This window comes from Chelmon rostratus, chromosome 18 (assembly GCF_017976325.1).
Source record: "Chelmon rostratus isolate fCheRos1 chromosome 18, fCheRos1.pri, whole genome shotgun sequence".
NCBI classification, from domain to species: Eukaryota; Metazoa; Chordata; class Actinopteri; order Chaetodontiformes; family Chaetodontidae; genus Chelmon; species Chelmon rostratus.
Window position 1 is genome coordinate 17094961 of NC_055675.1, and position 23403 is coordinate 17118363.

Genomic DNA, 23403 nt, shown 5'->3' on the forward strand with positions numbered 1-23403 from the left:
ACTAGCTGACATTGTGATGTCACACACCGTTACACACAGCAACAGCAAGCATGGACAAAAGTGAAAGTAACACTGCTGCAGGCTCCACGGTGGAGCAGGTCGTTCAGTGTCGGGGAGCGACATCGGTAGCATGGAAGTGGCTTGGTTATAAAAGATCAAGAGGTGCAAGAAGATGCTGACAAACGAAAGGCGCAATGCAACAAACTTATTTCAACATCTAAAGCAGAAGCACCAAGTGTATTTTGTTTTTTGTCTCATCATCAAGAATACCATTATTGCTGAAATACCCTGAAATATCATTTAAGGGCCACCCCTATACTAGAGGCAAGTTGGAAAATCCTTTTGTTTTTGAACGTTTTAAACACATATGCACAGTCAAAGTTCACCAGCTTATGTCAGAATGCTGCAGAGGAAGCCAAACCGAACCAGTAGTTAAGGACTCCGGGGCGACCCGCAACACCTTGTGTTCAGCAGCGCAGGGTGCCCTTCTGAGGGACTGCAGCAAGCAGCAGCAACCCAGTTTGCTCACCATCCATCACTGCGGCACCTAAAACAGCAGAGCGGAGTCAAAAGTACTGGCAAGGCACAAACAAGGAAAGAAAATGTCCCAAACTGTAACTGTGGGGGCGGCAGGGTGAGCAGATAAACAACTTTTCAAAGCAGGATTACGGTGCTGTATATGTCAAGGCCAGGATGCGTGGGCCCTGTCTCTAAATGTGGCACAACAAATAGCGGGGGGGAAGCTAAGCCGGCGTTCACGGGAGACACGCAGTAGCTGCCCAAATGGGCTTGTTAGGGGGCAGGGAAGGAACTCATCAGTGCACAAGATCACGGCTGACAGAGAAGCTTGTTAACTGCTGCGCGGTAGCCAAGAGGGTGGCTCATTAGGGAGAAGCACCAGTAGCCTGCACGGGCCGTGCTGGTCTCACCAGATGGCTCGCTGTCTGCTGGCTGATGAAGGATATGGGCATCCATCATTAGCAGATAATGTGCAGTGTGTTTTTTTTGTGTGTGTGTGCAGGAAATCATATAGGAAGCATTAATTCCACTCATGGTTTGAATATGTCACAGTTTGATATTTGAAACTTCACATCATAGACCGCCAGAGTCTTATTCACTTGGGGGAAAGAGCTCCATTTTCATTTCATCTTAGCTGTAACAAAGTTTGTCCATGACACTGGGATGTGAATCCTTTTGCAACATTGCCCCCTACTGGCGCTAATGGCTACAAATCCAGATTTATGGAGGCAGGACGCAATCAAAACATGAATTTTCCAATCACTCGCCCCTCAATGGACTCTTCACATGTTGCCAGCTGTCACTATAAATAACATATTGTTTGCAATCACCCTGTCTGTCTAAGTGCAGCGCTCTTCAGCCTGATTATCACACAAGACAAGCTTCCAGTAAGGACCAATAAATCATTATTCATCATTCACTCATGGGGAAACACACGCAGTTGCAGCAACATCTCAATCATAAGTGAGACTCGTTCGTTCAGATATTCTTTTCAACCAAATAGCAATGATTTATTTTCATGTGTGATCTAATCTCACACATATCCCAAAAATTAAAAGTATTGTTGCATGGTATTACTTTGAGCGCTGGCTGGGTGTGAATTAATCCACGGCTGATGTGATCGGAAGATGCTGGAACTTTAATTAAAAAATCTGTGAATTTTGTGCTGGAGAAGAGCACGGCCGGCAGAACGAAGAAAGAAAGGATGCAATCAAGCCGGGGTGATATGGCAAGAATATATTAAAGAGTTTTTGAGGGGACATAAACTGCTTTTCTTAAAAAGTGATTTAATCACTTCTGGTGCAGCAGAGTAGCCATAAGGAGTACATCAAACTCATTAACTTTACCTTACGGGTCATTTCGCCAAGAAAGATTTCTTACATATCTTAAACTGCTCAAATCAAAAGTGTGAAAGCTGCACTGTGTCGTTTGGCTTCTGTTTTAAAGAAGAAAAAAAGTCCAGTCAGCAAGTTTTAAGTTGTCCTCCAGTGTTGTCACCTTCTGTTAATTAGATCTTACAGTAAAGAATTACAAGAAATTACAGAAAGGCCCATTTTTAGGACAATATATAGTTGAAAGATATTGCTTTAAATGAACATTTAAAGCAATAATTTAAACAAATAACAGAAAATGCTCAATTTCAAGAAGCCCTGCAACTCAGAAGGGACCCGCTACGAATTGTACACCTGAATTTCAGGTTATCCGTTACGTGGATTGTACACTGTCCACATTACTGTTTGGTGTCTTCTGTGGCTCTGGATGGAAACGTTGCAACGTGGGAGACGTAGGATCAAGTATTTGTGGAGCTTCCCTTGTACTTGGGGCTAAAAATTTGGGTATTGCAGCCACTGCTGCTTCAATTTTGACTATATTTATAATGCATTTCCCTTAAGCCCCACAATTTTGAGGTGCAATGTTAAATTATTAGTATTATCTGGAGAATGTACTTTAAGTATCAAAAGTAGTCAGTCATCCTGCAGATAAATCAAACATTTTTTGATGCAAATTCTGCAAAAAGCACATTATTGTCCCCTGAAATGTACTGCATCAGAATGGAAATACATGGAAATTGTACATTAGAGTACTTCTACCATTGATTTTATCCAAAATATGGAGTAAAAAGAGTCAAAGTGCCTTCAAATCATTTGAGAATATCACTACATGCTGTGAAAAACAAAACAGCACAACAGATACATGTACAAATGGCTTCATTTAATTTATGTTTTTCACAAACAATCCAAGAACTTATGAGACAAATGTACAGGAATTATTTTGCCATTTTATTTTTTTTTTTCTTCACATTATTGCTTTACAGTAAAATGCATTGGTTGGATATGTCCAGTATAGCAAGACAATACATTCATATAAGTTATACAGATGTCCTCAGTAATGTTTTATAGTAACTAACTTTACATTAAATATATTTTTTAATCATTTATTATTCTTGACAAACAACTCCCACGTCACATTGAGCTCACAGTGCATCAGGTCGCATTCAGTCAAACACATACCGGTCTTCTCTTGTGTTCAATCGTCATTTTTAACGTGTGTTTTCTAACGTGTGTGCGCTTAGTTTGTACACAGGATTTCCATACAATCTGGATTTACGCGGAGCTACAACAAATATGGCATCTGAATTCTACTTTTCTCTCTCTCTCTCTCTCTCTCCTCTTCCAAAAAAAGTGACTTGGTAACAAAGATGCGAGTCGGACAACCGGTGAGAACGTACGCTGTGTGTCGAGGTGAGGACAAAACGAGGAGCAGTGTTCTTTCCCCTGCTGCGGTGCAACCACTCAAACCTGGCAACCCGGGACATGACCACACAGAGCAGCGACAAAACATACACACACACACACACACATAAATGAAAAAACCTTAACACTGCACATTCTGAATCAACTCAAGTACAGTACAGACGTGCCTTCCCCACAAATAGCATCAAAAAATTAGGTCCTGTATGTACAGAAGACCCACTGAGAAGGTTGACGGGGAGGGGGTGGAGGTGTACAAGGATATCAGTGGGTGTGTGGAGGAGTCTGTAGGCCCTGTGTGGTCACCTCCGTCCAGTAAACACAGCTGTTTGAACCCCAATAGAGTAGCAGCTTAAGGGGGTCCAGCTTTTTTTTTTTTTTTTTAATTCCTTAAACTGCTCACATCCAGGACCTTTGAAAAGTCCCGAGGGCGGTGGAGGAAAGCCATCCATCCATACGTTCCCGCTGCCCCTCTCCTCCTTCAGCTAGGGTCGGTTGAGAGTTAATGCCCTTGTGCAAGAGGGGACAAGAGTGGAGAAAGAGGGAGGGAAAGGAGTGGGCGTAAGAGGGCGGGGGACTAGACTTTCCCCTCAAAGCCGCTGATCCAGAAAGGTTCAGTCGTTCGGGTTCAGTTCCTCAGCTGTCACACACACCTGTGAGCTCACACATCAAGTACTACTAGACAAACTGACGTCACATCTCCACGGGAACCCCCGTCTTTTTATGGCAATCTTGCGGGGGCCTTCAGTCACATAGAATTCTTTAAATTGAGATTGCATATACAAGTGCCTGCTGCCGACAGCATGGCAGAGGATTATTTTCAACACTTAAAACACTCCCCACACAGTTTTTAGTCTCTGCGCCTCGCTTGTGGACTCCTCACAGGCATTTTTGCATGATGTCAAATGTCTGGATTGCAGTGTAGCTCGTAGCTGCCGATTTTTGTAAAGTGGGTCGGGCTGTTTCCATGGAGATGCCCGGAAGCCCTCAGCCTTTTGCTGTGCTGTGGCGGAGCTGCGGTTTAATGTCCCAGCATGCACTGCAGACAGAGGTGGGTGTGCTCATGGTGTTAACAAGGTCCCGGTCTGTTCAAGAGTCGAGAGCCCGGTGTGAGAAAGGTGGCGTGGGCCCATACTGAGCACACACACATACACAATGTTCTCTCTCTCACGCACATACACACACACACACATACACTGAAAATACACACGCACAGAAGGAAGCACTAGTTGATTCAGAATGAGAGGACGGCTGTTAAAGTGCAATATCTACATGTAACTCAAAATCAAGAGACCATCACCATCGACACCTCCTGGAGTTGTCCTTCTCCGAGTTTCCCTGATAACCAACGGCTGTGGTTGGCACCCTGTCCTGGGTAGAGGGGCTGCAGTACCCCCTACTGGTCAGAGGGTGTTATAGCAGACAGTCAGTGTTGAGAACCGTCTGGATTCTTTGCATTTTTTGAAAACAACGACCTCCATCCTGCTGCCGTCTCGTCACCTGATGATGACAAAAATCAGATGCATCCCACAGATCTGGAGCCAGTTCTTGTTTCTGAAGTTGTGCAGAGGGAAAAGTGGACTGACCCATCACTGAATGAAAATAACGCCGCCACCACCAGCCGGACGCCCCTCTGAGTGGTCAAATCTCCTTACAGCACAAAGCAAGAAAAGCATTTCCATGTGCAATTTGTTTCAGTGAAAAACAGGCAATGTCCTATATTTGCAACAAGCTCTCCTCCATACTTCATACTAGACAAAACCTTGTTTTGAAAAAATAATAATACAAAAAAAAAAAAAAACAACCAAAAAAAGTGTTTACAAGTTTACATTGTGCCGTGCTGCATATGCATAACACCCTCACAGTCAACTGACCTGGGCTGTGATACATCTTGACACCGAGTGTCTTGACAAAATGTCTTTTTTTCCTTTTTTTTTTTTTTTTTTGAAAGAAAAAGCAGATTTGATCAAGCAGATGAGGGTGGAGAAGAGTTGCGGTGCGGAGGGCGAGTGAAGCGCTAACAGTATCTGCTCCCTGATGCCAGAGGCCATGCCAGGGCAGTTGGGTCCAGGCCGGAGGAGGGGAGCTGCCAAGGACAAAGCCCTCCTCCAGGGGGGGCGAGAGGGGAAAAGGGAGTGTACTTTTTCTTTGGATGCGAGGGCAATTCTGTTATTCTTTTAGGAATGACTTCAAGGAGAGTTATCTCTTGGAGACCTAGGATTCTTTTTTCTTCTTCATAGACTAGTTTGGTTTGTGGAAAAGCTTTGGAAACGTGGAAATCTACAATGTGAAAACGGTGAAAACACATACCAACAATCAACAGGGGCACTTATGATTCTGGAGGTCCCCGACATCTAAAGGCATGCTAGATGGGTAGAAAGTTAACAGGCGCACAGAGAAACTAAAGACTTTACTGCAATAACAGGCAATGCCCGAAATAATGGGCATTAAGGACTGGCACTGTGTGACAAGAGGACAAATTAGAGACATAGATTGGAGTCCACTCTTACAGCGTGTGCTGCCTCTTGAGGAAATGAGACTCATATTTGGGGTTGAAAGTATCACAAGGGAGAGAGCGCAAGGAAGGAGAACGAGTCTGCAGATAGGTCCAGTATTATTGAAAAAAAAAAAAATTGGGGGTTGCTATGGGAACGTTGAGGTTTTGGTATCCGAGGCATGCTGCTGTGCTCTACTCCTCCATGCACATGGGCAGGTTGACAAAGGTGAAGACGTTGTACTCGATCATGACGGAGAAGCAGAGGAAGATGGCGTACAAGACCAGGACGTACAGGCCCAGCTTCACGTCCAGCCTCCATTTGTTCAGGTGGATCCCCAGCACCTGCGCATGCACAAATACATCAGGATGGCTTGTGCTGTGTGTTTGAGCTCAAGGCTGCTCCCGCTGAGTTATTCACTGCAAAATACACTACATCACTTTCCTGGACTGAATATCCCTTAACTTAGCACATAACTGCGCAGCCAACACACATATGATTAGTGGTTACTGTGCCGCAGAGTCCGTGTTTTCTGCTGATGAAGTTTCTGTAGCTGACACACTACTGATGTGTGTTTCAGACACGGAGGTCAGAGAAACACGTGCAGTGCTTGTTTAGCTGCTAAGCTCCAGAAACCCAACTGAATGCATTTAACAAACTGAAAATACTGCAGCGATTGATTTAAAAACACCCCATCTTAAAAAAAATAAAATCTATTATAAGATAATTGCAATATTTGATCATTTATTTTCTCCAGTAAGAGTTTCACTTACAATTTACTATTGAATTCAGTATAACTACCAAAATCTGTTCTGTTTATCCCAAAAAGAAAAATGCATCACTTCCTCAGCACTCCGAGTGTTCTTAATACTGAATTTGAACATTAGGAGCCAATTACACAACATGGTTCAGTCTCGATTGCATAACAGTGTATCAGTCATGAGAGTAGCCAAGCAGTGATTAAAGTACTAGGTTGTCTTCCTGGAAGTGGTCTACATGTGGCACCAGTGTGGCATAAAACAACATTAAGTATTGCTCACCGTGAGGGCCACAGAGCCCAGCAGAAGCACCACAGAGTACACCAGACCCCGACTGTTAATCATCACCTGCAGCAAACGAGACGGAGAGAAGAGTTCATCTGCAGCTCTTCAATCTTAACGTTCAGTATCAGAGACGAGGAGCGTCTGGATTTTGGTTGTTTCTCACTCACACAGTCATACAGAACTGACGAGGTCTGAGTTCTTGTAAAGTAAATAAGCTCCTTACCACTGATCCATAGCTGACACACATGGTCTGTATCGCCCAGGGGACCCCCAGTCCCACCAGAATGTCAAACACATTGCTCCCAATAGTGTTGGATACCGCCATGTCTCCCAAACCTGCACAGAACCAAGTTATGCGTCTGTCACCAGTTATTTAAGTTATATAAGTGCAACTTTAAGCAATGATATGAAGCTTTTCATCTTGACTCTCCGGTCAAATAAAGCACTTTATTTCAGACTACTACTTTCTGATATTCACAAGGGCTCCAACCTTCTTCAGCTGGGGAGGCAGTGACACAGGGCTGCACTGTGATGTCTATAAACAGCCCAGCGCTATTTCTTCTTGTTCCTGTTCTCTGTCATGCTCTTCACTTTCCTACATGTCCAATTATTTTCTATGCACGTAGGAGACAACACATTTCTGGACACTATTATCTAAGTACCAGCCTTGAAAACGCTAACAAACTGCATCTCTTCGTATATCTGGATATCTGTAAGTTTATAGCTAAAATGCACACATGCATGTTAAAACGCCATCGCCATGTGCATTGCTTACGCCTTGGAAGAACAAGGATAGAGAAATTAGATATTATGATATCGGCCTCTGCGCTCAACAAAAGGAGAAAATGCTTTCACCACAAACAAGACTTGTATTGTTTGTGTATTTCAATCACCAAAGAAAATGAGGATGTCCTGGTGGACGAGTGGTATCGAAATGTGTGCTACGTAAACACAGCATCCATTTGGCTCTCCACTGTGTAATAATAAAGTCCAATCTAAACATGCTGCAGAGGGAAAGGTATACCTTGCCGGGCCACAATGAGACTGGCTATGCAGTCTGGGACGCTGGTGCCTGCCGCCAGGAAAGTGATGCCCATGATGACATCAGGGATTCCCAGAGTGTAGCCAATTATAGTCACCTGAGAGAAATATACACAGTGTGAGAGCTCAGCAGTTAATATTAATAATAGTAATTCCAGCATTCTCAAACTTGGGCTCTGTTTTTGTATATTTTGGTGTCTAAGTGACTAATAGGTACAAAAAGTATTGGAAGTGCTCCAGTAGAACACTTCAGCCGGCAGCTGGGATACAGGCTGCAGTGTAATCTGTGGGGGAAAATGCACCGTCAAAGTGCATCCGCTAAAAGTGCTTGTTTTCGTCACTGACAGACTCAAACTGTTGTTCTAAGTGTCTGACAACATTTTGGAAAGAATCCCTGCAGAGGCAGAGCTTTTCGTTCGGAGTAAGATCTTTTTGTTTAATCACAAACAGCTGTTACATCGCTCTGCTCAAAGCCACCAGACTCCACTGACAAAGACAGTAATTTTACCTTGCAGAACATGGGAGCTACTGATCTACTGCTGCTGCTTGTTTCTGTTGTCCAGATGTCTGTCCTTCCCTGTAAGGATCCTTTCCACAATGTTAATGGCTCACAATAAGCCTGATAGTGGCAAAAACAAGCACTTTTAGTGGCCATACTTTGACAGGCACATTTGCCCTTGAGGATTAAGTTGCAGCCATTGCAGCCTGATTCGCAGCTGCTCTGATGATCAGATTGATTTTCCAGGCCTCTCCTGGTTTTGGATCGTTTTAGAATGAACCTGATGGATAAAACCACGGATTCATAGGAGTATGTTAGGAACACCAGGCGCTACATTATAGTCTAGAAGTTCACGCTTCCCACACAAGCCATACACTCACCATCCAGACCATGACGTAGGAGAAGACAGCGATCCAGACAGTGGACAGGATGAAGGAGAGCATGAAGTATCTCTCCCAGCGAGGCTTGGCGCAGTTGGGGATGGTAAAGAACAGCAACAGGAGCAGAGGCCATGAGAGCAGCCACTTCACCTTGCTGCCAATGCCCTCTGCAGCAGAAATGCACATTACACAAGAGATCAGACCTTTTTTTCAGGTTTTTGATCCAACGTTTAATTACAGTAAACAAATATTACCATGATCAAAATGCCCTGTACCCTCCTCCTGTCAGTGGCACTGCTCAGACCACACTTTCCACAAATCTTTTCACCTTAAAGCTATTGTCAAATCTAATTTCCCCCTCATTGATTAATCTATTCTTTCCAGCAGCTGGACAGCTAATGTCACCCTCGAGCAGACATATTGTGTTATCTCTGTCTATTACAAGTGCCAACAATACTTTTCTTACATTTTATTTTATAAGAAGCCGTTGACTAATTTTAGGAAGGACGTCACTAGAAGCAGAAGGTTGAATATTATTTATTTCAAGTTCTTAAAATCAGCTACACAGGATGACTTAAAATAGACGAAGACAGATGAATATGTCTGAAATGTCAAAGACGTTTCAGAATTATATCATTCTTGTATAATTTTTACCCCCTAAAGTAGGCTATCAATCAAGTAAATACATGAATCACATACTTGGAATATGAAACGGCGAGATGGTGTCATTTTCCTCCGCTTCGGTCGGCTTGTCCTCTGGCACGTTTCCATTCTCGATTTCTACCTTCCCGTCAATCACTTGTGTCTCCACTCCATTGGCAGCTTGGACCAACTTCTGGCGCTTTCAGGAAAAAGAAACTAAGTCAAAGAGCACATGAGCAGACACGCTGCGACTCTGACTGCCGCCATATTTCTAATGTTTCTGCAGTGGTAAATGAAAAACGCAGATGTATACTGTGCGGGTGAGATAAGGAGGAAAAAATGAAAACGGTATCCACTCAATACATCAGGAGCAGCTAATCCTTTTATTGGAGCAACCACGCGCAGCTGTACCTCTGTAATGATGAGGCGACTCGCCATGCGCAGACGGGTCTTGGGTCCAAAATGGCTGGTGACCATGACACGGAGGCCAGCTTCTGGAAACCTGAACTTCGAGGGGCTGGCGTGCATGATCTCGTCCACCATCACCACCGATCCACGGCTGTAAGCCTTACTGGGCTTGACTGAGGGGGTTGGAGGGATATGATACAAATATAAAAGACAAATCGAATGAATGAACCAACTGTGCACCAATATACCACATCAGTCAAGCACAGAACTGTATTTTAATTCATGTCCAACCTTTCAAGTGCATGTATTTATAGTTGCAGCCCACGGTCCTAAAGTGCAAATTAAAACTAAACAAGACTACAAAGAGTAAGCTCTTAAAGATGGGGTCAGCGATTCTAATCCAGTACACTTTGTCAAATTCAGCCAATATCTCTTCACAGTCCGCTAGCTGTTCCTTCCAGTGTTTGTACCCTGGATCTGCAAATTGGAAACCGAGCCACGCAAAACTATTCCAGCCAATCAGCAGCAGGGGAACCACTTGCACTCCATCTTCTGATTCTGCTTGCTGTTCTCGAACCCTGTTTACACCTAATTAACACGGGTGATCCAATCATAAGTGGACAGCTGAGGCATATCATCATTCACACCTGCGTCTGTCATGCGTCAAGCTGACCACTTGTGTTCAGATTTCATTACGGTCTACGTCACTTTTGCTAGAAGGTCAAAGGTCCCCGCGGACAGGTGTTACATGTCGGCAGATTTTTTGGCTAACAGCTAGCAAAGAAATCAGAAATGTTACTATGACTAACATACATGTACGGACTTACTCTAGCTGTTAAGACTGGCAGGACTAAGTTATCTGTGACTTGCAGATGAGTGCAGGACAAGATGGAAAAAAAGGAACTCCACCCACATCAATGCTCCTCTCCATTTTTTCAAGCATTGGCGCAAAACAACCACCATGTCCATCTAGATGAGGTGTGTTCCTGCTATTAGTGGCTATTAGTACTAGTTAAAATAATCTTTCTGCAGAATCGCTTACTCCACCTTTAAAGACGGGGATCGCCATCAAGCGTTTGTAGTGTAATTTTCTAGTCTGCGGCACTACAGTGTCCCGGGCCAAGTTACTAAGGAATATTAATGGACGCTGTGCCAGAGTCATTTTGTCACCATGTCAGAGTTAAAGCTGCACCAGGCAGGATTTTTATGTCAGCGCACACAATTCGCATTACCCCAAATCACACGGTGGGCTCGGTGTGGACAGTTCAGTGCCTACACAAATCAAAATATCCCCTGAACAACAGCGTCTAGACGAGGCGAGGTGTTTTCCAAAGCTCTGAGAATCATTCCTCCTTTCACGCCACTCCATCACTTCCTACGTGACCTGGAAATTGATGTTGGTGGATTAATTCTGCTTATTGTCTAAACAGACATGAGGGAAGTGATTCTTGGCAGTATTGTCGTGATGGAGGACACACAATTGTTGTATTTCCAGGAAACAAGCTGTAAGGCGTCATTGTAAACAATACAGGTTCGGACCATTTTAATTCTGGTATTTAATAAAATAGCGTGTTCAGTCAAATGTGCTCCAAATTTGCCAACTAAGAGCATTTAAAATCAATGCATCTCCAAAACAGCAGCTTTTCATGAGTGAAGATGTAATTTTCAGATTGTCAAATTGGCTTTTAAATAGTTTAGTTAATGAAGGTGAGGAATAATTTTTTTCAACCCATAAACAGACAATTAATCATTCGAATAATCTAAAAAAAACCCCAACAAATTCGGAGATACGTGGTTTCCGTTGGACAGTGACAATGTAGGAAAAGACAAGCCAGTGAACAGCCCAGGTACATATAGAAACTATGAATGAAAGGGTGTAAAATCTTAAAGGGGATTTACAGGGATGAGCCCACACCCTCATCCCTCTGGTATATAAAACATACACACCGTCTAGGTGAACGCAAGTATGTTGTGTGCTGTTACATCACATTGATTTCTGGGTACTGAACTTCAAATAGCTTCTCCAAATTGCCTGGTGCAGCTTTGATGTTTGCCTACCAGTTGTGAATATTTATGGGTGGACCAAGATTGATTTCAAAAATCTGTGACATGAAAGATGTAACCTCTGGCATCTTTGAACCGACAGTCTCAAACTGTTATGCAGGTGGCTGAGACATTAAACATATGGTGAAATCAAATCACGAAAATTTGTGCTCTGACAATAACACACACCTTAAAATGTTTTATTGGCATCCTATAACTCTTCATTTGCTCCATGCTTACAATATAAGATGCAGCGTACGGGGAATATAAAAGTTCTACAGTGCGCTTATTAGTTTAACTCAGCCTTAATTTGACTTATTATGCATGCAAGAATGCACATAAATTAACTGTGTAAACAGAGCAGGCATAAACATTTCCCCTTGTGAAATTCATTACCACTTCAGGAGTGAGTGGGTCTACGCCCCAGAGACCAGCAGGAGAAAAGTAGTATGCAAGCAGAAAGAATTGGCACACAGCAGCACAACACTGTTGACAATAAGCAAGAGTAGATTTAGTAAGGCTAAACAGACAGGCGTGTTAAAACTAATGCAGCCAAAGTGGGAAGGGTTAAATCTCTCAGAGGGGTTAAACGTCACTTATTAGACTTTTTTTTTTTTTTTTGATAGGTCAAAGGCAGGAAAGGAAGAAGCAGAGAACTGTGGCTACGAGGAAATCTAGCCCAAACACGACATTGAAGATTTTACTTAGAAAAGGCATATTTTTTTAAGTTTTACAGCATTTGAAACCCATGACAACAAAGTGCCCCGACATTAAACTGCATTACCGAAGGAAGATTAAAGAATATCTTCATTATGCTGTTCCCCTTTTAAACAAGAGCCTTTCATTTCGTGCCCCCATATGCTCAGATAAGCTTCTGTTGCTTATCGCCCAGAAAGGGACTTAACAGGTAGACAAAATGAATGGAGGAATATACATATTTAATGTTTAAAAACACAAAGAAAAAGGGAGAAATCTGACAAACCGTCTCTTCAGGTAGTGCAGTTCAGTTTTCCTGATCTTTGGAAAATTTAGCAAAATGTGGTTCTGTAGAATCATATTAAAATGGATTGTTAAACATTTTAGGAAATGTCATTATTTGCTTTCTTGCTCAGATTTGAGAAAAATCATACCTCATGTATACCTAGTATAGTAAAACTACAGCTAGCAACCAGTTAGCTTAGCATTAGGGAGAAACAGCTAGCCTGGCTCAATCCGAAAGTGGGAAAATCCTTCTACAAAAACCTCTAAAACCCACTAATTAGCAAGTTGTCCCATGTTTATTAAATGCATACAAAATCTGATACCGCTCTCATGTTTGTGCAGTGAATATGAAGCTACAGCCAGCAACCAGTTAGCTCAACATAGCATTAAAACTGGAAACAGTGAGAAAAAGCTAGCATAAATCTGTCGAAGGTAACAAAAGCCATCTACCAGCACCTTTAAAGTTCACTCATTAACAAGTTATCTCAAGTTTGTAAAATGAATACAAAAACTCATACCACTCATGTCTGTACACTGAACATGAAGCTACAGCCAGCAACCAGTTTGCTTAACATAGCACTAAAGCAGCGCAGAAAAGCCAGCATAAATCTGTCCAAAGGTAGCAAAAGTTAACAATCTACCAGCATCTCTAAACTTCACTAATTAACACTTTTGTTTGTTAAATTCATACAAAAACTGATATCACTCATGTCTATAATTTGCAATGCAAATTTCATTGACACGTCATGCCCAATGACAATAAAGAATCTTGAATCTATACACTGAATAAAGCCACAGCCAGCATCCAGTTAGCTTAGCATAGCATCAAGACTGAAAAAACTGCGAAAAAACTAGTGCAAGCCTGCCCCCTGTTTTCAGTGCATTTGCTAGTCCAGCTGCTAGCTTAATTTTTAGTGGGCAGATATGCAAGAGGTATCGACCTTCTCATCTAACTGTCAGCAAGAAAGCAAATTAGCGCTTTTACTGTTTTAATGTTGAACCGTTGCGTTCAGAAAAAGTTAGCAGATTGCAGTGTAAGGTGAAGAAATTAGAGTTAGTTCATCAGAAAAGAGCAAAGCCACAGACTCTCTAACCGAAGGGAAACGACCACAGCCTTCCGGACAATCAAAGTCAAATAATTTAATACATTTAAATTTCATATCCACATACATCTGATTAACTTCCTGGCAGAAAATACGCTTGGGTACCCAGCCTGTCTGATTAACCTTACCTGCTGAGAGTAAAGGCGATGACGGGTCGTCATCCCAAACATAGTCATAACTAGTATTACCGTCCTCCATCTCACTGCTGGCCGCAGCGTTACCATTGGCCACGTTCTTCTTTGACTTGCCCATGAAAAACTTCTGCATGCTGGAGTTGAATCTGGTAAACAGATGGAACATAATCCCTAAATTAGAGACACTGAAGTAGTTGAGCCCAGAGCCCAAAAGGGAAAGAAATAAACAAGATAGGATGTTCAGTGTCAAGTGGATTTATGAGCTTTAGATGAAAGGCTCACCCGTTGTTTGAAATATAGATATTAGTATGCATTAATTAGCCAAAATAACCAATTACTCTCCACACTTCTATAGAATGAATTTAAAGTTAAGGTGGCCTACTTTCTAAAAACATCTTCAGCATTACACTATGCCAAAAATGGCTGAATTATGCTGCTCTGCATCAGAAGAGAGAAGAAAGTAAAAAAGTGTTCCCAGACGCCAATCACAGGCTTTCATCAGCCACACAGGCCTTCAAATACGACCATTGAGTGCCATTACATAAAAATGGATCACGAATGCTGAACACCCTGCTGCCGCCTTTGAACAAAATGTGCGGAGATCTAACACTGGCTCAATCCCTTTCAGAGGTTATACGCCTTCACATTAACACTAAAAATGTCTCTCTCTTTTTTCCAGTGCTAAAATAATTCACTTCCATCAGGTCAGTTCCACATCTTGCTTTACTTTGTGTTAAGTTTTTCCCTATCTGAATTGAGGGATTTAAGGATGCAGATTGTTTCATTTTGTCAGGCCCAAAACTGTCACAAGGCTGTAAAAGATTATCACAAGTCAAAAATATAACAGTAGGATAAATAATGTTAGTTAAATAAGTTAAATTGAGTGTGAAAACAAGTACATAGCTTTATATTTTTCCTTCAACCTCCAATTAGGTGAAAAAGCCAGCTAGCTGGACTGAAAACACTGGTAGCTAAGCACATTAGCCATGTTAGCTACCTAGCTGAAGCTATAACTTTCATTACAAAACTACATCATCCAGAACATATAATGTTAATCCTTATTAACAGCAGTATAAAATGCAAGCTATAGCATTTTAGCTGTCAAGCAAATACTAACATAATTAGCTAGCTAATGCTTAGAAGCTTTTAGTTTAGTTTGACATTAGAGAAACATCTACAAAATGTCACTTTATAGATGATATACAGATAGAAACAAGGTGTCTAATTACATTTTGAACACTACTTTTGGTCAGTTTTCAGTATCAAAAACAAATTCATATGATTTAACATTCCAGAGTGATTGAGTGCATTTTTCCCTATGCGGTTATTAGTTTTACAATTGGCAGCATGCAAGCTATTTGAGAAGGGAAAAACAAAACCGCAGCCGAGCCCTGGAAGGTCACCTCAGAGCACTGATTGCACTATATAAAACCCACTCTACTCCATTTTGGCTGGAACAGCCCAAAAATGGTCAGTGGATATTTTTGGGAGAGGGGAGACATATGACAGCATATCCTACAGTAAGCACTTCTTTCCTCCAAATGAGAAAGGAGAGGAGTGATCCGGTTAAGCCTGTGCTCTTAGCCATTGCAGAGGGAGAAAGATTAAACTCTTATGGCAGGGAGAGAGCAGGCTGCTGCTGAGTGAAACACAGATTACCAGCTGGACAGAGACAGCGGCACAGGACGACGTGGTTGGCATTATGCAGCTTGGACTATAAAGACACAAAATATGGCGTAATAGATGGGGGCTGTATTTTCTGCATCAGGACAAGAAGTTATCAGGGCAGACTGTACACCAGAATAGTGATCAGATGATGCATAGCCCAGACAGTTAACTAAAAAGACAGATCCGATCCGCTGAAAAGAAAGCCTAAAATATGACGTTGATGATCTCATAAGACAACAGTTTTATGACCTTGTCAAAGACTCACAATTGAGAAACTGTGTCCCAACTGTGTGAAACTGCATCATAAAAAAACTGCACTTGATTCATTAGAGGAGCGGTCTTTTCCACCAGAAGGCTCCTGAGCTGAATCTTCAGCTGACATCTGTGTAGGCGACATGAATGAGACACTCCCCTCCAGCTGGAGGCCCGCTCCTCTCTTTTGAAACTACTGAGTGCACAGTTGGTCATACTCGTCAGCACACAGGTATTAGTGAGTTTAAGCATCTGTCCCCATACGCACACACTCAGGTTGTCGTGGTGGAAATGTGTACTTGTACCTGAATATACAAATTTCATGCTAAGTGTGTGTGAAGTAGCTAAATCTATCTCCACTTTGAGCAGCTGCAACAATAAAACGCTGCTTACACACCACTGCATCAGCATCAACAATCTAATGCTGACATATATAATAACATATCAGTCATCTTTTTATGTTATAAGTACTTTTACTTTAAGTGCATTTAGATGATGTGCAGAACTCACTTCATGACCAGTATGTATCCAGCATACATGACCACCAAAAACAAACTCTCCCACCTGATAAAAGAGAAAAAAATGCAGGATGAGGTTTAGAAATCACAACAAATTCAGGTTTCAACACATGTCAAAAAATAAAAAGTACAGGATCTTTTAGGTTGAATGAATATTTCTAGGTCTTCCATCTGCCTGCTACTGCAAATCTAATTTTCCCCTCACATGAACTCTAAAAACTTAAATATGAGTGTTTGTAAGCCGAGACCACTTGTCTGTCTAAGGTTTGCTAACATTAGCCACCACAAGCTAATGCTCCCATCAGACCAAGTGAGGCTGTGGCAGCAACATTTTACCGCTTAATTTAGCTTTTCAATCATAGCAAAAGGTGTTATTTCCTCTTTCAAAAGCTACGTAGTCTCTAAAATATGGACACGTGTACAGCTCAAGTGAACGATCAACTTACCAAACTATCTTCTCATCGTAGATGAACTGAAAAATGAAGGGAGACATTTCTGTTAGATTTGAATAAATAACGATCAGGTCAGGTCTGACGCTCATTAATAAATACATGTGGCGAATTTGTCCAACTTACTGCAATCAAAGCCACGACAGACAGGATGTAGTAGAAGGAGTCCCTGAAAACTGCCCACCAGGTCAATATCACCACCTGAGATTTCACAGGGAAACATGCAAATCATTTTTTTTTTAACTGCATCTATTTGTGATAGAGTTCTGTGGAGTGCATCATCAAACGCACTTCATATGTAAATTGTACTTGACAGAAAGAGCTTAAAGAGGAAACACAGATTTATGATGCGTTTACGCCTCCAGAGTTTCCTCCATTTCCACTTAAACCAGTTGTGAGGAAGCTAACTGAAGCAGATGGTTTTGTTTCCCCTCAGCAAAAAACTTATGCCACACATGTGCTGCTCTGCAGTCTATAAATAAACAGAGTGACGCAGCTGCAGCAGGAAGTCCCGCCCTCTAACTTGAACGTGTATAAAACACACCTGTCCAGCAAAGATCCCGCAGACGCCAATGATACAAAGGATGTTGAAGACAGCTGAGCCGACGATGGTCCCCACCCCCACATCACCGTGGGTGATGAAGACGCCTGCACACAGGGAGGCAGCCAATCACAATCAGCAGTGACTCCAACCATCTGGGAATGTTTGAGTGTATGCACATACTGTGTGTGTGTGTGTGTGTGTGTGTGTGTGTGTACCGATGACAGATGCAAAAAGCTCTGGTGCAGAGCTGCCAGCTGCCATGAAGGTGGCTCCTGCAACATCTTCACTCAGATCTAATTTCTGCAAAAATAAAGCAAAGATTAGCGGTTTGTACAGTTTACGGAGGCACACCATTACTGTGTGACTGCAACACTAACGGTAAAAGACAAAAACTCCCAAGTACCTCACAGATCTTCTCCAGCGATGTCACAAAGTATTCATCGCAGGTGATGGCGAGGGCTAGAAACATGTAGAGCGCCTGCGGACAGAACCAGCAGAGTTAAGTTTGAACTGCGTGTGTGACAGGGACAAGATATCCCTGAGTGAGAATACAAGTGTGTGTCCATGTATAGATACGTCCTTTATCAGCAGAAATTAGCAGAGTTAATAGAGCCTGGACGGAGTGAGATATTCTCCCGCTAAAGGACGGGTGAAGGGGAATCCTTAAGCACAGCACCCAATTAAAATAAGACCTGCATTAAATTCAAACATCAATTTCGAGACAAGCTGCTTTCCATTAAAATTTGAGAAATGGAGCTTATTTCAGTAGCTGAGGAGAGATCTATAAATTATAGATCAGCTGTGACATCACCATGGCCCAGACAGCTCCGGCAGCCATGCTCTCTTCTATCCACAGGGGGCAGTGCAGGACTGCAGGAAGATCAGACCCCCCACACACATCCTTATCTGTCTCTCAGCAGTGAGGCCAACACAATATCAAGTCATCTTATGGCTTTGTAATATTTAATGAAGTGCAAGCGTAATACACTGGATTGCAGCTCACTATGTGTCACTAACAGTCATCTTGATGTTTAGTGGTGGAATGCACCTAAACTCATCTGTTCAAGGAGCATATTTAAATACAAAGTTGAGGAACTTATTTCAGAGAGCAATATTGTACTGTGTACTCTATGTTTTATCTCATAGTTTTACAAATTAAGATTTTTTTTTGCATATATAAGATGCATTTTGTCATAAATTCAACGATCCAACAGAACATACATAAGTAGAGCTGAGAGTAGCTGATTCATCGATGGGTTGACTTTAATATTTCATGGTTCCAGCTTCATAAACTTGAGGACTGGCTGCTGTTCATTTTTCTATTTTCTTCAAAACCACACTTTGGTTTCACAAACCAAAGAATTCATTGATCAACAGGGAATCACATTAATCAATAATTAATATGATCAGTAGTTGCAGTGCTATACAAAACCTTTTTAGCTAATTAGCTGCATCTCATCCAGCTACAGCAGGACAATACTGCTTACACATGAATGCATGAGTGATAATAATCCAATACTTTATATGGTAATAAATTAGTCACAGCAGCCCTTTACATTTAAGGCTTGAAGTATATTTTACTGATTATACATAAACACTTGTAAGATTTTTAATGCAAAGTACTACAGCTCCTACACCTCTTCTCACACTGCCTCCCATTTATCATACCTGTAAACATGTCATGTCTATAAACAAAGTCAGAAGACACAGGGTGTGTTCATGCCACTGATGAGTGGAGGATTTTCAGGTGCCCATATGAACATTGGGACAGTTTCAGCTTGCTGTAATCATTCCTCCTGTTCATACTGGCTATTAAGAGATCCACTCCTAATGAGCTTCCAGTGTAAAAGATGGAGAACAAAATCCTCAGAAAGCCCTCGCTCTGTGCAAAAATATATTCAAAATTTCATGTTAAGCCAATTTGAGGCCTCAGCAGTCTGAATAAGACAAATCAAGTGGGTATCCCCCAAAGTTCAGTCTTTTAGTGTAAAATTCCCTGTGTTCCCTTGCTGAGCTGCAGTGGAGGCATATAGTAACGAAAAAGAGTGAATTTTTTACTAACTTACAGACAGACTTGAAAAATTGTGAACCTATTTTAGAATCCAACAAAATAATATATTAAGAGACTTTTTTTTCTGTTAATATAATATCCTGGCTACAGCCCTGGGTTGCCCCAGACAAAAAGAAACCTCGGAAAGTCGGTTTAATCTAGCATGAAGAGCAATACTTGCTGAACAATGCTGAATAACTCCACAGGTGCCTCGCGTTTTTATGTCCAGTCAGTGGAGCTTAGCGTGACTGAACGTCGACAATCACGGTTCTTCGTGTGGGGAAGCAGCTCATACAATATAAATAAAGGGCATTTGCCCGTCTTTACTTTCTGCCATGGGCATGTATTTATCAAGCCTCTCAGTACTGTTCTAATGAATCATGCTTAACTTTGAACTGTGACTAAAAGTACTCTCATATTAATGAAGATTTCTACGCACACGTCTGAGATAAAGCTCCCCTTTGAGGGACGTCATCACTTTCTGACACAGAGATACAGAAAATGAATTTATTGGCGTCTTGTGGTTCCCAGACATGAAGATGTGCATTCATTACATTCAAAAGACTGTAAGGCTGATCTTTAGACAACTATCAATATAATCCGAATGACGTTATGTTTACAGGTCTCTGTCAGCTGGTTTCTAGGGCTGCATCTTGTGCTGATTTGTTTGTAGGCCTTTGTGAAGAAGGAGAGGAAGCAGACAGAAGAGAAGAAGCAGCGGAGGAGGCAGAAGCAGAAGACGAAGCCGAAGAATCATCATCATCATCCTCAGCTATTCTCAGCGCTTTCGGCCATCTCTCACAGCCTTCCTCGGCAACGACACGTGTTACCGAGGACGAGAATTATCCTCCGTGCTCAAATTTAGAAGCTGCTTTTGCACAACTCATGGCCTCCAGTCTCAAGTGTAACTGCAGATATTTTACCACTGACCTTATCCACCCCCGTGCATCTTCCTGAGTGAATGCATGTTGATCAGTGTGTGAGTGTACGTCTATATAGAGTTGGCTGCATGCTGATTTTAATATGATCATAAGTGTATAATCATTAGAGCATTAAAAACCTCTTTACGATATGGCTATGCAAAAACTGCCTCCTTAACCCCACTTTGCTTGTTTTTGGCTTTTAAAGCCTGGCAGGTAGGGAGGCTGCTGCGTGAAAAGCCTCTAAATGCACCAGGTGAGCTCCACGCACACTGTTGACTGGGGACAGATGTGATGGGAGATGCAGGTGCGGCGTCTTAAAAAAAAAAACAAAACAAAAGCAAGGCCTCTTACCGCCACGATGTGCAGCAGAACGGCCCCACTCTTTCGTTCTTGGATGGTGAAGAGGTCTTCGGGGAACTCGTGTATTGCTGAGGAGAGATGAAATGTCACAGTCACCACACGTCAGCGGCATGACAGCAAGAAAACATGCCCCCCCCCCCCCCCCCCCCCCGGAGGAGCCTGGGATGCCCTGTTGGTTCAGAAGGCTTACACTGAATTCATCTGGTTACGGCACCTATGGGAGTGTTGTTCCTTCTCTTCTTGTTCCGTCTCTTTTCACTGGATTATCTAATAGAGCAAAAATGTGTTGTATACCTAAAATTCAGGGCACCGCAGCCAGAAGGGGTCAAACGCAAGTGAAATAACAGCCTGTGATCATCAGCCAAAAACAGCTGGAAACTCAGAGAACATCAAGGGCTTTGAATTTTCAAAGCGCTGAAATGGCTCTAAACACTTTTTGAAAATCATCACCAGCCTGCAGTATGTCACACCACTCGGCAACCAATGACTTCATAACTATTCATGGAAGAAGTGGGAAAAAAAAGAAGAAGAACGAGAACAGTCAACCATGACATCTCCTCAAAAACTGATGTAAAAGCCTGGGCTATATTAAGAGCCTGAAGTCATACAGAATTAAAGCAAGCAGGCAGAAAAACCTCCCATGCTGAGGACTCGTCATCCATCATCCAGAGCTCCAGCTGGAACACGGCGTGGTCATGGTACCGCCATACGGCTCGGATCTCTGGGAGCACAACCGCACCACAGTGCACCTAGCTGGAGGCAGAAGCGGGCCGCCGACCTGAAGGGACCCGGCATCTGTGGCGGGCGGCCTCTGTCCGACCTGTCCCTGTCACACAAGCTAGGGCTATCTCTAAGCTACAGCTAGCCTTATTATACAGCATGATGATGATGACGAATGATGATTTCAGCAATGGAGAGTTTATATAGTTGTTTTTACAGTATATAAACATGTATACATACATATTACACATTTTGTCACTGTGAATCATATTGCTTGATTTTTTTGCTGCTCACCATCTTACTGCAGTCGCATGCTAACATTTTCTAATTAACACTAAACACAAACTAAAGCTGAGGAGCTGAGGCTGATCGTCATTAGTTTTGCAGGTACCAGACAAATTAAAATTTTGACCTGATGATGGTCTTATTTTGGTCTTATTGATGCGGCAGGATTTTAATGAGCATTTTTTGTTGTTTTAATGAACGTCCAAAGAAGACGAGCGACCACTTTATGGAAGCTACTGGGGATCCGCTAAAGAATAAAGAATGATGATGCTAGATTAAAAGTCAGGAGATCGCCAAAGTTAATACAATTCATCCTGAGGGGGAAGTGACTACAAATGTCATGACAATCAGTAGTTGTTGAGACATTTCAACCAGATTCCAGATGAAATGTCAACCTCTTGGTGGCACTAGATGGGAAGTTAAAGGATCACTAAAGTCAGTAGGATTCATCCTCTGGGAGCCATGAATGTCCTTTCCTTCCCTTTGAGCTATGCTGCTAGCATAGCTACAAAATAATAATCATCCAGATGGGAATTGCAGTGGTGCTATTTATGAAGAGCACTCTAAAACATTCAACTACACAGATGATATGAGAACAAAATGTTATGGTCTGAGCCAGCAGAACAATGCTGTTTACAACAGAAAATACGGACGAGATATGAGCTCTTGTCACATATGGACTCGTGAAGTGGAACAGCGCTCACCTGAGACTTCTCACTGCATCTGTCCCAACCTCACCACTGCCTGTTTTTATGATATTCGACGGTGTGCACACATGACTGCATCAGCGCAGCGTTTGGAACACTGCACAGGCAAATCGCTCCACAGTGTACGTGGTCCAGGCCCACTTAATCAGCTGCATGCATCCTGGGTTTCACTCAATTACATCACATATATGAAAACGTGGTACATTTTGTATCTCCACATGTCATCTAACACGTTATCTTTGCAACAGAACAAAGAGCCACGACACAACAGAAACTGCAATGCTATTTCTGGCAGCGGGGCATGAATTAATCCGACCTTGATTTGTAGGAGTTTCTCATGGCTCATGTGCAACTCTGCAGCACACAGTGAATGCAACTGATTAGAAGACAGGATAATACAGTTGAATGCATGAATAATGTGGGTTACGACCTTAAAATATAATGAGAAACTGTGGAACATCTTGCGCAACCCCTCCTGCGTAGCTGCCCTGCCTGTTCTCCTCCACTGTCAGGAAGAAGCCAGGCAGAGAGGAGGTTCACCTGGCCTGGGGAGCCTTCAAAGCTGGCCTGGTCAGTCTCTCGCTCTCAGCTCCTGCATGGTCCCCGTTGTTTATCTGGCTTGTTTTCAGAATGCATCCATCACTAGTCTGTGCGCACACCTACGTCACTGAATTCCCCATATTATTGCTTTAGTTGGGTCAAACCTCTCATGCATTCTTCCTCCTTTTTCTCCTGAACTATGAGCCAGTTCATGACAAAATGGCTCATCCCCGACAAACCCCACTTGTCACAAACATGCTCAATGCATGTGACAAAGAGGAGAGACAAGTCAGGGTAAAGCGCCTATTGAGTATTTTTATTGGAAATAACTATTGACAGAAAAGCATAG

At 42.4% G+C, this 23403-nt stretch overlaps 1 protein-coding gene across 1 annotated transcript in view; it reads right to left on the reverse strand.

Moving 5' to 3' along the window:
- Positions 1 to 5958: 5958 nt before the first annotated feature.
- Positions 5959 to 23403, reverse strand: part of slc24a4b (solute carrier family 24 member 4b) — a 31662-nt gene continuing 14217 nt past the window's right edge. The window contains exons 3-17 of the mRNA XM_041958821.1: positions 20794 to 20870; positions 17873 to 17947; positions 17685 to 17769; positions 17470 to 17573; positions 17052 to 17126; positions 16923 to 16948; positions 16469 to 16522; positions 14093 to 14184; positions 9781 to 9950; positions 9427 to 9568; positions 8728 to 8894; positions 7832 to 7946; positions 7031 to 7143; positions 6805 to 6870; positions 5959 to 6108 (exon numbers count right to left, since the gene is read on the reverse strand). Of these exons, the coding sequence (XP_041814755.1) occupies positions 5959 to 6108; positions 6805 to 6870; positions 7031 to 7143; positions 7832 to 7946; positions 8728 to 8894; positions 9427 to 9568; positions 9781 to 9950; positions 14093 to 14184; positions 16469 to 16522; positions 16923 to 16948; positions 17052 to 17126; positions 17470 to 17573; positions 17685 to 17769; positions 17873 to 17947; positions 20794 to 20870 (1511 nt within the window). The remainder of the gene's footprint in view (positions 6109 to 6804; positions 6871 to 7030; positions 7144 to 7831; positions 7947 to 8727; positions 8895 to 9426; positions 9569 to 9780; positions 9951 to 14092; positions 14185 to 16468; positions 16523 to 16922; positions 16949 to 17051; positions 17127 to 17469; positions 17574 to 17684; positions 17770 to 17872; positions 17948 to 20793; positions 20871 to 23403) is intronic.